The 13300-nt window shown below is 47.4% G+C and overlaps 3 protein-coding genes across 4 annotated transcripts; 2 read left to right on the plus strand and 1 right to left on the minus strand.

Moving 5' to 3' along the window:
* The first annotated feature begins 232 nt into the window (after positions 1 to 232).
* LOC146233102 (uncharacterized) lies at positions 233 to 2083 on the plus strand. Its single transcript, XM_084690390.1, has 5 exons — positions 233 to 511; positions 653 to 799; positions 971 to 1130; positions 1213 to 1371; positions 1963 to 2083. Exons 1-4 carry the CDS (start codon positions 315 to 317, stop codon positions 1363 to 1365), a joined length of 657 nt encoding a protein of 218 aa, XP_084546516.1. The 5' UTR covers positions 233 to 314; the 3' UTR covers positions 1366 to 1371; positions 1963 to 2083.
* Positions 1794 to 7358, minus strand: slc2a6 (solute carrier family 2 member 6). Its single transcript, XM_084690389.1, has 12 exons — positions 7181 to 7358; positions 6996 to 7095; positions 6368 to 6521; positions 5681 to 5790; positions 5483 to 5579; positions 4414 to 4513; positions 3999 to 4210; positions 3740 to 3889; positions 3544 to 3652; positions 3267 to 3437; positions 2958 to 3103; positions 1794 to 2682 (listed from the first exon to the last, which is right to left on the minus strand). Exons 2-12 carry the CDS (start codon positions 7037 to 7039, stop codon positions 2521 to 2523), a joined length of 1455 nt encoding a protein of 484 aa, XP_084546515.1. The 5' UTR covers positions 7040 to 7095; positions 7181 to 7358; the 3' UTR covers positions 1794 to 2520.
* A 156-nt stretch (positions 7359 to 7514) lies between these two features.
* Positions 7515 to 13191, plus strand: LOC146233104 (serine/threonine kinase-like domain-containing protein STKLD1). Of its 2 annotated transcripts, XM_084690387.1 has the most exons (19): positions 7515 to 7615; positions 7846 to 7932; positions 8048 to 8092; positions 8212 to 8286; positions 8407 to 8511; positions 8604 to 8674; positions 8898 to 9013; positions 9232 to 9347; positions 9985 to 10118; positions 10291 to 10421; positions 10628 to 10705; positions 11007 to 11123; positions 11263 to 11403; positions 11656 to 11787; positions 11860 to 11988; positions 12298 to 12426; positions 12545 to 12685; positions 12831 to 12910; positions 13037 to 13191. In XM_084690387.1, exons 1-19 carry the CDS (start codon positions 7601 to 7603, stop codon positions 13088 to 13090), a joined length of 1896 nt encoding a protein of 631 aa, XP_084546513.1. In that variant the 5' UTR covers positions 7515 to 7600; the 3' UTR covers positions 13091 to 13191. The 2 variants fall into 2 exon arrangements, with proteins under 2 accessions (XP_084546513.1, XP_084546514.1); XM_084690388.1 differs by lacking the exon at positions 13037 to 13191 and having other exon boundaries at positions 12545 to 12697; positions 12831 to 12901.
* The last annotated feature ends 109 nt before the right edge of the window (positions 13192 to 13300 follow it).

Here is a 13300-nt window from a genome sequence, read left to right on the forward strand (position 1 = left end):
GAAAATTAATTAGTTCTGATCTGGGACGACAAAGGTAAGCCATTCTGATGGGTTAAATTGAGCTTGCTATTTAATTAAGCAGACAGGCCACAGGGGACAGACTAATTGGACTCGCTTATTCAAATGAGCAGAGAGGAAGCTCGTGCTAAAGCACAGGTGTAAACAATTAGCAATTAAACTCTACTTATAAAAGGCATGGAGCAGCAAACAACCTTAACCTAAATCAATCAGTCAAGGTAAATAAAGTGTTGCAAATCGAAGCAAAGATAAACTCACAAAATACAGAAACACTAATTAATAAACCTTGGATTCAGATGGAGCGCATCGCCCCAGCAAGTCTTACTCATGATGGTGGCGGTAGTGGTGGTGAAATTATGCCGGAGGAGCAACGTGGAGATTCAGAGAAGACCTCCTGGGCACAGTGTGAGCCGGCAGCCTCTGCAGGCCCTCTCTGCTCTCTCAGCCTGGGACACAAGCCTGTCCCTACGACCCCATGGGAGGAGCACCAGAGGTAGGTTACCTTTCCACAACCTTCAGTTGTGGTAATGATCCGAGTGTTGCTTAGTAACGCGGTCCCCTGACCAGTATATGACCACAATCTTGCTGGTAAACGTGTCCTTGTTTTTACAGTATTGTTTGGTGTGGGTTTCAGTGAAGGCGATTTTAATGGTGGCTGTGAGGTGGAGGACAGGGATGATGAAGAGGAAGGTCTGAATGAACTGCAAAGGAGAATGAAGATGGAGTTTCGCATGGCCATGAATACCAACAAAGGCTGTGCTATAATGGAGAGAAACAGAAGGTTGAGGCCTCATGCCTTGGTTAAAAAAACAAGATTTTAAACGTCGTATTTATGAACTACCAAAGTAGGGCTGGCCTAGAAATATTACGTTTTAAGTTCCCAAATTCCATGTTGTACGAGGGTTGCTTTGTGTGACCTTTGACCCTGACTCACTGCGTGTTGTCATCGCAGGAGAAGGATCACATCGAGCTGCAGTAAACTGCGCAACTTGCTTCCTAAAATCCCCGGAAGCCGAGCTGACATGGTGACTGTTCTGGAGATGACCATCGCCTACCTGGAAACTGTCCAGGAGTTGGTCTGCTCTGGATGTCCGCCAGGAGTCAACCCACAGGTAAATGCTAATACACATGCAGGTGTGTGTGTGGGGGGGGGGATTCTAAGTGATGGCTGTCGGCTAACTTTTACTGTGTTAGATCCTGTGTCCACCAGAGAAAGTGCAACGTGGATGGATGATGGAATCGATGCTGCGCCGTCCGCAAGGTAAAGCTCGCGCTGGTCACTCTGGTCAACAGGAGCCTACATCCACTACCAGGTGCAGGAGCAGTACCGCTAAATCTGCTAGATAACTGAGGGTAAGAAGCTAAATGTGGTTGCTTAATAAAACTGCCGTTTATGTAGCAGGTCTTGTGTCTCCTTTTGACTAGAGGACTGTGTAAAAACCTTGCAGTTCAAAACCACCTCGGGGTAACCTTGGTGCCCTGACATGACCAGGCAGTTTACAGGAAAAGCCGTCTTACTGCAGTTTGTGGAAAAAGGTCTTTGAGGGAAGTAATTTTATTGTTCCAGCAAATTCTGAAACCAGGTTAGAGTCGTTTCCTCATGCGGAGCATGGCGTTTTGAATGTCTGCCAAAACAAAGTTGCACATCAGTTGACGCAATTGAGATTGCCTCCCAATGCAGTGGCTCAGTGCTATAGTATTTCTCAGAACTAAGACTTCTAAGAAGTGGAAAAGGCCAAATATGTTTTAAATGGCTTAAATGTAAGAACATTAAATCATGTATTAAACTTTATTAAACCTTTTTAAACACAAAATAAGTTACATGTGCTGTGCTGTGTAAATCTTTCTAGCTTTTTTCACTTGGTATCACACACGTGAGTTGAACAATGATCTGCTTGTTTTGGGCTGCTCTGGGCATGACTGTTTTGTTCTCGAATATTGTAGGTATGAAGACTGTATGAACTCTGTTCTGCTCACCGGGCCAAGATGGCTGGACAGTGTATGCATAATCCCTAAACACTGTAAATGTTATCAACATCTGCACAACAATAGTAAAAATACTTCATTAACATTTAAACCTGGGTGTGATTACTTGCATTGGGCGGTGTTGATGGTCTAGAAGATATTCATCTGTTCATGATAGGATATGGGTGTTTTGTTTCTTGCAATTTGAGGGGTCATGGGTAGGTACTGGGATTAAGTATAGGCAAAGTTTTCCATTGGGCAATTTTGATAATGCCTTTTGGACAGATGGGTTTGTACTAGATGGTCGCAAGTTAGATGAACAGGTCAGAGAATGTATGTGGCAATTACGTTCCTGATTCAATGCCAGTAACCTGGGATCACAGCTGGTCAGGGGTGTGGTCGGGTCAGCTGGTCTGTGGATGTGGTCAGGGGTGTGGTCAGGTCAACTGGTCTGCGGGTGTGGTCAGGTCAACTGGTCTGTGGATGTGGTCAGGGGTGTGGTCAGGTCAGCTGGTCTGCAGGTGTGGTCAGGTCAGGTCAGCCGTCATTAATGGTGAAGGTCCGTCCAGTCCGGAAGTAGTTCTCGATCTCCTCCAGCGAGCGATTTCTGGTTTCAGGAACGACCACAGCCGTGAACAGAATGTTGACGACGCAGACCACGCAGAAGAACAGGAAGGGAACGAACAAGCCGTAGCGATCCTGTCAAGGAAATCACCATAATTGGTGAGTCAACGTCAATCTGTGAGAGCGAACAGCTATGATCTCTTCATGGGAGTCTGTATAGTTGAATTTCATTTTTATACTATAACAATACTTGTATTAAAGCATGTGTTGATGTCTTATGAATTCACATTGGGTTGATGTTTTAACTGGATTGCTTAATCTCCTGTCTGAACAATACATTTACCCTTGGGTATTATTTTAAAAAAACTAAACGTTGAACCTAATGAAGCAGTGAGAAGGCGAGAGCTCACCACCACGTCGATGAAGCCATGCGTGAGTCCGTAGGCCGTCAACCAGCTGACCCCGACACACAGCCCTGAGGCCACGCCCCTCGCCCCCAGTGGGAGGATCTCTGACATCAGCAACCACGTGATTGGTCCCCAGCCCATGGCGTAACCTGGAGCAGGGGAATAAAGCAGGAAGTTGACTTGGACCTGTTAAATATTATTTAAAACTATACTTTCAAATATTGGTTGATTACAAAAATGATGGATAACTCCTTAAAAGCACATGAAATAAAGGCTTATTTACTGAAAGATTTTGCCCCTGAGGACACTCACCAAATATGAACAGCATGAAACTGATGAGGGGGATGAGAGTGATGGGGTTGAAGGCTGGTGCATTCTGGGATATGTAGTTGGTGGATATATACTCAGTTATATTGGAATTGGGGCAGGGGGTGGTGTGGGAGTACATGGTTATAGACAGAGTGGAAATGAACATCAGGAATCCTATAAAGGAAGAGGGAGAAGAGGATTACTTAATCTACTCAATCCAATAATAAAACAGGTTATTAGACTGTGTTGGATTTTGGAAGGCATTCTGCAAACAACTCACCAGAGGTGTAAAGCAAAATCTTGCGCCCAGCCTTGTCCATCAAACTCGCTGCCAAGGCAACAGACAGCAGACGGACACACCCCACCATCACAGCATCATACTTGGGTGCCTGTAGGAGCCAATCGGCAATCAGTATACTGATCCTGACCAATTAACAGCAATGTTGTGGTCTGGTGCAGGAGTGTGGTGTGTTTACAAGGGAGATGTTGGTCCTCTGGAAGATAGGCTCCAGATACACCAGGATGGGGGTGATGCCCATCAGCTGCTGCAGGAAACGCATCACCACGGAGATGAGGATCGGCTTATAGTAGAACGGAGTGGTCAGCTCTGCCCAGGTGACTTTACCCTGGAGGACGAAAACAAACGTACGCCGTTCTTCTTCAGACTTCCTAGACACACGCACGCACACAAGTAATTTGTTTTCAGAGATCCCACATGCACACACACACACTAACCTGTGTGGCAATGCCGGTCTCGATAGCCTGCAGCTCTCTCCTGTAGTCAGAGTCCGGTCCTCTCAGCCACTCCAGCGCACGTCTTGCCCGCTCCCGGTGCCCGTTGGTGACCAGGTAGCGGGGCGAGGAGGGCATGAAGCAGAGCAGGAACAGCATGAGGAGGGCGGGAATCTCCCCCACCACTGCCAGCCATCGCCACGGCAACACCAGGCCTGCGAGGGGAGGTGGACAACACGGTCACACATGAACACATACGGAGGGAACACGCGTGTCGCGCACAGGGGTTTAATCACGAGTGTAAAAATAGACACGTCTAGACACACACACATACACACAGACACACACACAGACACACACACATACACACATACACACACACACACACACACTCCTGGAGTATGAAAGGGGTTCTCACCCAGGGCGTAGAGAGCCAGAGATCCGAACACGGCGGTAATCTGAGGGCATGAGCCCAGAGTGCCCCTCACAGATGGGTGGGAGATCTCTGATATGTACACCTGCAGACACACACAGAGACAGCGCTGAGAGACAGCACTGGGAGACAGCACTGTGGGACACACTGAGAGACTGCACTGAAGGATACACTGAGAGACAGCACTAAGAGACAGCACTAAGAGACAGCACTGAGAGACAGCGCTGAGAGACAGCGCTGAGAGACAGCACTGAGGGACACACTGAGAGACAGCACTGAGGGACACACTGAGAGACCGCACTGAGAGACAGCACTGGGAGACAGCACTGAGGGACACACTGAGAGACAGCGCTGAGAGACAGCACTGAGAGACAGCACTGAGGGACACACTGAGAGACAGCGCTGAGAGACAGCACTGGGAGACAGCACTGAGGGACACACTGAGAGACAGCGCTGAGAGACAGCACTGAGGGACACACTGAGAGACAGCGCTGAGAGACAGCACTGAGAGACAGCACTGGGAGACGGCACTGAGAGACAGCACTGTGGGACACACTGAGAGACAGCACTGTGGGACACACTGAGAGACAGCACTGAGAGACAGCACTGTGGGACACACTGAGAAACAGCACTGAGAGACAGCACTGAGAGACGGCACTGAGGGACACACTGAGAGACAGCGCTGAGAGACAGCACTGAGGGACACACTGAGAGACAGCGCTGAGAGACAGCACTGAGAGACAGCACTGAGAGACAGCACTGTGGGACACACTGAGAGACAGCACTGAGAGACAGCACTGTGGGACACACTGAGAGACAGCACTGAGAGACAGCACTGTGGGACACACTGAGAAACAGCACTGAGAGACAGCACTGAGAGACAGTACTGAGGGACACACTGAGAGACAGCACTGAGAGACAGCACTGAGAGACAGCACTGAGAGACAGCACTGAGAGACAGTACTGTGGGACAGCACTGGTGTTAAAGCAGCGTAGCCCGGCTTACTGAAGAAGAGTTTCCAGAAAACACACACATCCACACGCGCCAACCTACCGGTATGGAGGCGGCCGTCATACCCCCTGCAATGCCGGTCAGGAACCTGCCCAGGTGCAGCATCCAAATGGCCTGGGCTGAGCCCATCAACAGGTACCTGGGAGGGGGAGACCACTTGTGCACGTTATTATAAAATGTGGTGAAGAGGACTGTGTTGTTGTGTGACAAGGAGAGACCCAGAGTTGCAATTACACCTACCCAACAGTAGATGGCACTGCTGAGGCCATGATGCTTATCTTCCGACCAATCAGGTCATTCAGCAACATGGCCCCTATACCCCCTGCAGCGGCTCCCAGCGTGAAGATAGACTGAGGGAGGGAGAGAGAGAGGAAGGGGAGAGAGGGAAAGAGGGAGAGGGGGAGAGGGTGGGAGCGGGAGGAAGAGTGAGGGAGATGGAGAAGGACAAGAAGATGGAGAGGGAAAGAGAGAGAGGGAAGGAGAAGTAGGGAGGAGAAAGAGGGAGGGAGGGAGAGAGAGATTTTATTACAAATATGTGACGAAATATACCAACCACTACCTATGTCTCAAAGCCCTCAATGTCTATACATACATTGTTTTTGTCATTTTTTTGTGACACAAGTCTTGGGAAATCCCCTTTCTCTCTGTCTTTTAGAAAAAGAGTCTGACACTTTCAGTGATGTGCAGATTTCCACGCATGTGAATACCGTTCAAGCTCTATTGATCATATAATTATTGTATATGTGGCACTTACATATACTAACTGGTTGTAAAATGTTGTTTCTAGCCTATTTGTAGTCTAAACTCTGACTTCTTTTCTCCTTTAAAAAGCTTTTTTTTCTTTATTTTTTAAGGAAACGTTTTTCAGTCGAAGGTCAACATGACCCGGTCTCTATACAACTGTTACTGTTACTCAGTCTCACTCACCCCAAACTGCGCGACCTGCTCCGTGTCTAATCTCAGCCGGGGGTCGTCGATGACCAGTAGTTGTGGGATGACCGGGGAAGGATACACCAGGGAAAAGCCGAAGTTAAAGTTCCCCAAAACAGCAGAAAAAACTGCGAGGTACAGCCTGCCATTTCTGCGATGACAGAAAGAGGAAAAAAAATTATGAGACAATTGTTGCACACACATTAAGTTAGGCTGGGGCCTGTATATTTTTCTAGTATCAGTACTTTACTTCACTAGTTATTTTTCTGACAACTTTTCACTTTAAAAAGTGAAAGTAAAAAACACAAAAGGTAAAAAAGTCTTATCACCCATGGTCATATATGAGGGAGATGATTGAAATTGCGTCAAAAAGGATTCCTGTTGAATGAGGTCCAGTTACCAGTGTGACACTAAAACAGGTAGCCTAGTAGTAATGGCTACTTTTTACTATAGGCCTATATGTCAGAGCCCATACTTCTTTACTTTAACTTGAGTGAGAAAGTGCTGTCAGTACTTAAACTTTTTAAATATAAATATCTGTAGTTTGCCGTCTCTGGCTGGAGCCTATTTATTTTAATTAAACAGTGGCATATATAGGCTATTACGCTGAAGTTTCAAGGCCTACCTTGTACGCGTCGGTCTCTCTAACAATCCTGTCCTTTCATCCATCTCTCGTCTGGTCAAGGAAACAGAGCTCTCCGGCGTCCCAACTCACAGCAGCAGATCTGAAAGGAAAATAAAAGTTTCGCAATTTAAGAATTTCTTCCGCTTTGAATAAAAAAGAAGAACTGATCTCCCCAAAGCTCTGACCTTTGTTTGGTGGTTGGGACATCATTTACCGTTTGTTTCACAAATTACTTATTTGGCCCATAGCCTGAACAACTGATTGATTCAAGTAGCATCAAAACGTTTTATTTACACATGATACGGGGATTCATTATCAACAGGAGACACTTTGTTTGGGGTACGCTGGGCCATCCGGACTGTCTTCGTCCATCAGATTCACATCACATTGCAATTCAATCAGTTTAACTGTTCTTTGTGTGCTCTGTAAATTGTCGTAGCCTTTGAGATAAGACGCTGCGCTGGATTGATTGAGCGTTTATGAGCGCCAAACCGAGCATGCGCTGTTGCGACTCATGAGCGCAACTTCAACTTGGTTTCTAAGCGCCATTCAAACCACAACATCCGACTCCGCAGCTCGGTGATCCACTGACTGAATGCTATGAGATGGACGAGTTTATGGTAAACGCCAATTTATATTGTGATACAACTGTACATCAAAACTATGGACTAATTTCTTCCTACAAGTTTAGTAAACATGTCAATTTAGTTTAGTTAGGAAGAGAATTGCCTATAGTTGAACTAAACATCAATGGTGTTAACAAACACTGGACAGCACAGAAGTGTTAGCGCGGTGCAACAGCCCAGCTGATAGCTTCAAGCAGTCTGCAGTTTATCTGTGTGTCTTGCAGGTTCAGGACGCCTTCAGTCCTGGTTGTTTTGGGACGGCAGTGTTGGTGACTGACAGGATATCTGGTGTGGAGCTGACTCTGAAGAAGGTGCAGTAGAGCCCTGGGGCAAGAGTTAAAAATATGACATTTAGAAAATATAAAATGTAGAAAATGTACAACAGTATCTGGTTGCCATGACAAAGGTGTGTTCTCTTCCTGATAGGTGGAGTGTCTGGATGAGGGACGAGCCAATCAGGCCTTGGATGAGGTCAGGGCCATGACCTCACTGGAACCCTGTTGATGCAGTTCATTTATCACATGATCGTGTGTGTGTGTTCATGAGTGTGTGTATTTATACATATGTTTGTGTGTTCACGTGTGTATCAGGCCCGGTGTATGCTGAACTTCAAACACCCTAACATTGTCAGATACAGGAAGCTGTTCATCACTTGGGACCAGACGGTCAGTGTGTGTGTCTCTCAGTGTGTGTATTGTATTCATGTGTGGGTGTGTGTGTACTAAATTAAAGGGGGCATGAGTTTGTATTCATGGTGTGTGCGTGTGTGTGTGTTTTTCTCCCAGATCTCATCAGTGTTCCTGTCTATGGTGATGAATTGTCCCTACAGGACCACCTTGGATGCCATTATCACCACTCACAGAGACAACAAAAAGAAGATCCGCAGACATGTAAGACACACACATTCCCGTCACTGTGACGCGATCAGCATGGTGTACCTACGCTCTTTCATGTGCCCTGTTTTCCTTCACTGTTGGAACAGATGATCAAGGCGTTCCTGGGGCAGATGACGTACGCGCTGGCCTACTTACACAAAGACAACATCGCTCACAGGTTCTCCTTGTCCTGGGTCCTCTCCTTCATTCACCTTCTCTGTCCTGAACTCGGGGGCAGCTCCTGGGCAGTACACTGTCAGCTTCTGCCCACCCTTGAAGCTGTGTCGAGATTCTAAAGCTGCAAGAAACTTTCAAACAGACCTTGCGTTTCAGACTAAACACCCTGGTAACAAGACGTTGGAACTTTATACGATTATCACCGTTCTTCCTGTGTGTTTCAGGAACATAAAACCATCCAACATCCAGTTGAGTGGTCAGTCTACGTTCGTCCTGTTTGACTTTGAACCTGCCACCATCACCAGAGACAGAGCCAGGGTGAATCAGAGAGTGAAGAAGAGTAAGTCTGTTTACAGCAACTATGGAGAGAGATTAAATAAACCGGTTACAGTTTGGACCTTTTATCTGACTGCAACCTATGTTGTGTTTCAGTGTATACATCATACCAAGTGTTTTGAATTTCACCATTTTGGCTGGGTCATTCAGTACATAACACGTTCCACCTGTGTCAGCCTGTATGTTGTCACTGTCCTAAACCATCTGTGTCGTGATCTGTAGACTTGAAGCGTTGGCTGGCTCCTGAGTGTTTGTCCCTGAACCAGTGGACAGAGATGTCAGACATCTGGTCTCTGGGCTGTGTTGTGCTGGACATGGTCACTTGTCATCTGCTTAATGTACGTATGGCTGGATGTCTCATCATAACATGGAAAAGATTTGTCAATCGACCAGCTCTTAAACCCGTATCCTAGCACCTCCTAGCTCCCAATCCTATAGCCTGAAATACACTGGGTCCTAACCCCATATCCTACCACCTCCTAGCTCCTAAACCCATATATTACCACCTCCTAGCTCCTAAACCCATATCCTACCACCTCCTAGCTCCTAAACCCATATATTACCACCTCCTAGCTCCTAAACCCATATATTACCACCTCCTAGCTCCTAAACCCATATCCTACCACCTCCTAGCTCCTAAACCCATATATTACCACCTCCTAGCTCCTAAACCCATATCCTACCACCTCCTAGCTCCTAAACCCATATATTACCACCTCCTAGCTCCTAAACCCATATCCTATCATCTTCTAGCTCCTAAACCCATATCCTACCACCTCCTAGCTCCTAAACCCATATATTACCACCTCCTAGCTCCTAAACCCATATATTACCACCTCCTAGCTCCTAAACCCAGTTCCTACCACCTCCTAACTCTCAAACCCATACGCTAGCACCTCCTTACCCATGTTCTCTGGCTTGTGCCTCGTAGACATTGAAAGATCATTCCCCCCTTGTGTTGTCGTTTCTCTCCAGATGGACTCGTCTGTGACTCAACTCCTGAGACTGCGCCAGGACCAGACACCGCTGAAGGTCATCGCACACAGCGGTCTCAATCAGGTCCTCACTAAGATGTTCCGCTGTCATCCGAACAAGAGGGCCAACATCTGGTGAGTGGCTCCCTGACCTGAGAGCTAACACACCGTCACTGAACCACCTCCTTTGCTGAGCGCACTCGATCACCGGAATGGGAACTGGTGTTAAGTGTAGAGTCTTCTGTGTGCCCTCCTGTGTATACTAGTGATGAAGTGTGTATTAGTGATGAAGTATGCACTTCTCTAGGGAATTAGTGGAGGAGAGCCTGGTGAAGAGCTGCCTGGTGCATTGTGGGATCTCTATCCGCACCATTGAGAGAATGGTGCCATCTGGTGTCTATGAGCCGCCATTACACCAAGGCTTGGACAACTCGTTGGGTAACTGTTCATGAAATTACGCCCATCAACACGCATGTTTTGCCGAATAGAAAATCAATGATAAAACCTTGAACGATTATGCTTGGACTCGAGAGGCAAGCAAAGCACTCACAAAACAAAAGAGGAGCCCTGAATCTAGCAGAAAACCAGTTTGTGCGTGAAAGGAGATGAAGCGTGTGAACGTGAGTGTTCTCTGTGTGTTTCAGAGTTCATGGAAAGATACGGGAATGTTGAGTCTGTCCAGATCTCTGTTCTGTCCTTTCTTCTGTCCGACCAAAACAACAGTACGACTGCTACACACACACACACACACACACACACTCACACACACACACACACTCACACACACACTCACACAAACACACACACACACTCACACTCACACACACACACACACACACACACACACTCACACACACACACACTCACACACACACACACACTCACACACACACACACACACTCACACACACACACACTCTCACACACACACACACACTCACACACACACACACTCAAACACAACCTTTTGTACAGAGGTGCCTTGTTTTGTCATCCTGTTATTGACTCAGCAGTGGCGCGTAGTGCTTTACAGGGTCAGTGATGTGGTACAGGCGGTCACCATGGCGATGCACAGACACCAGCGCTGCATTGGTGTTCAGCTGGAGGCCTGTCAGGTGCTGCAGAGAAGAATCGCTGCATGTAAGGTAGACAAACAGGCGCAACCAACACCTGGCAATGTGATGTAACTACACGACAACACAGCTGTGTGTCTGTGTGTATACGTGCGTCTGTGTGTGTGGGAGGGGTTACTCTGTGTGTGTGTGTGTGTGTGTGGCAGTGCTGGCAGAGTCAGGGGACATCTCCAGCCTGTGTTCCAGAACGCTGGTGAGAGAGATCCGCAGAACCATCCAGAACTTCCCCAGGCACACACAGCTGCTGGCTCGGGCCTTCCTGCTTCTGAGCTGCCTGGCACCACACGGTCAGAACAGCCCTCAGTCTGGATACTCATCACATTCTTTATTTATTACAATAAAAAGACTTTTTCTTGAGTAAGTAAGCCAGCTCTCCACTCTGAACAAGAGACATCAGCAGTTATGGTTCTTTATCTTTTGTATATTTAGTTTGGTGTGTTCACATCATGCAGTAACACTCCCTTTCCTGTCTATACTCATGACGTTTTTATGTGTGTGTGTGCATATGTGTGTGTGTGTGTGTGTGTATATGAGATCAGACCAGGCAGTGGTGGAGTTGATGGTGAGTCCGAAAGGGATGAAGGAAGTGGTAAGAACCATCACAACATTCCCAGGGGAGCGTGACGTCATCACTTCCTGCTGCAAATATCTCAGGAGCCTCACGGGGCTGGGTAAGAAAAATGTGCGTGTGTGTGTGTGTGTGTGAGCCAGGTGTGTGTGAGCAGTGTGTTGATGCGTTACAGGAGTGCGAGTGGACGGCGTTGCTTTAACGGGGGCTGTGGAGGGGCTGTGTGCGGCATCAGACACACACGCGCCGGACAGCGAGGTGATGGAGTGTGTGTGTGCAGCCCTGTGCTTCATCACTCTGCAAGGTGAGGTGTGTGTGAGGTGTGTGTGAGGTGTGTGTGAGGTGTGTGTGTGTGTGAGGTGTGTGTGTGAGGTGTTTGTGAACACACAGTGATGCTGACTGTCTAGGATTCTGGCCTGGAACTATGTCAGCCTCCAGGTGCTGAAAAATGCCTTCAACACCTTTAATGAAAGCAGTTTATTTTATTTTTTTACCTTAAAAAAAAAAAAAACGACAACTATAGTCTTGTACATGGAATAGGTGTTGTCATTGTCAACTGGTGGTATTGACTCATAGGGTTGATCAATGAATTTGCTGTTCGATAAACCGACAGGTGTGTCTGACGAAAAGGATGTGGAGGAAAGTGTCTTGCTGTTGATGCACACTCTGATTCGCCACAACACACACACCACCATGGTGAAGCACATCCTCCAAGCTCTAACCAACCTGCTCAACACCTCAGGTCTGCTCTCTCTCTCCCTCCCTCTCACACACACACAAACACACACGGATCAAATTCATTACAGAAGATAATTTATATATGAGCATCTCCAGACCTCCCACTCTGCATTCTCTTTCAGAGCTGGCTGCCTTCAGGCTCCTATTGGCTCCTGATGGGGGGAGGGGCTTGGGCCTGATTAAGGAAGTGAAGCTCCGTCACCATGACAACCCAGAGGTCATAGGCGGCGTGTGTGGTCTCCTTAGAGCCATGGCCCAGTACGGTTAGTAGACTGGTAAACACACAACCTCCAGTATGAACCAGTGTTGAGAGGGCCCCGGTGACTTGAACTAGTATTGCATTACAAGGGCGCTGTTACTGAACTGCTCCTTCAGAACTGATGTGTTGCTGCTGTCTGGCACGTTTAGACTCTGTCGTCTCCGAGATGGTGTCCGACCAGCTCCCAGAGGAGCTGGAGGAGATCGTGCTTCAGTTTGAAGCAAACGAGGTACGTCAGATGTGATGGTTCTCACGATGTTCTCCTGGAGTTTCTTGTTTTGTGGTCTCAGTCCTGTCATGTCAGGTGGTCGGAGGTTCTGTGTGACGCCTGTTCTGTGTGTGTGTGTTCCTTCAGGAGATGGTCCTGCTGGCCAGACAGGCCCTGGGCAAGCTCCAAGACTCACAGTGACCACCGTCCATGACTGTTACAGACAACAGCCCACACCTGCATTCTCTGTGTTTTACAGGCTGAGAAATAGGCAGTAAAGATAGACTGCTGGTTTACTCGCATGGCTGTCTCACTGTTAATTGCAACAATTTGACACACAGAGGAAGTACTCTGGAACGTATTTAAAATGGTTGCGGTGAACTAACTTAGTCACATATCATATCCATACAT

This window comes from Hypomesus nipponensis, chromosome 24 (assembly GCF_054491055.1).
Source record: "Hypomesus nipponensis isolate SF chromosome 24, ASM5449105v1, whole genome shotgun sequence".
NCBI classification, from domain to species: Eukaryota; Metazoa; Chordata; class Actinopteri; order Osmeriformes; family Osmeridae; genus Hypomesus; species Hypomesus nipponensis.

Excerpts from the sequence above, each read along its gene's own strand:
- LOC146233102 (XM_084690390.1), top strand. The coding sequence starts at position 315 with ATGGAGCGCATCGCCCCAGCAAGTCTTACTCATGATGGTGGCGGTAGT. Across the intron at positions 512-652 it reads CCATGGGAGGAGCACCAGAG|TGAAGGCGATTTTAATGGTG; the intron begins GTAGGTTACCTT and ends TGTGGGTTTCAG. Across the intron at positions 800-970 it reads ATAATGGAGAGAAACAGAAG|GAGAAGGATCACATCGAGCT; the intron begins GTTGAGGCCTCA and ends TTGTCATCGCAG.
- LOC146233104 (XM_084690387.1), top strand. Across the intron at positions 12,686-12,830 it reads TAGAGCCATGGCCCAGTACG|ACTCTGTCGTCTCCGAGATG; the intron begins GTTAGTAGACTG and ends TGGCACGTTTAG. Across the intron at positions 12,911-13,036 it reads TTCAGTTTGAAGCAAACGAG|GAGATGGTCCTGCTGGCCAG; the intron begins GTACGTCAGATG and ends GTGTTCCTTCAG.
- slc2a6 (XM_084690389.1), bottom strand. The coding sequence starts at position 7,039 with ATGGATGAAAGGACAGGATTGTTAGAGAGACCGACGCGTACAAG. Across the intron at positions 3,104-3,266 it reads TTTCATGCTGTTCATATTTG|GTTACGCCATGGGCTGGGGA; the intron begins GTGAGTGTCCTC and ends CCCCTGCTCCAG. Across the intron at positions 2,683-2,957 it reads ATGGCTTCATCGACGTGGTG|GATCGCTACGGCTTGTTCGT; the intron begins GTGAGCTCTCGC and ends TTTCCTTGACAG.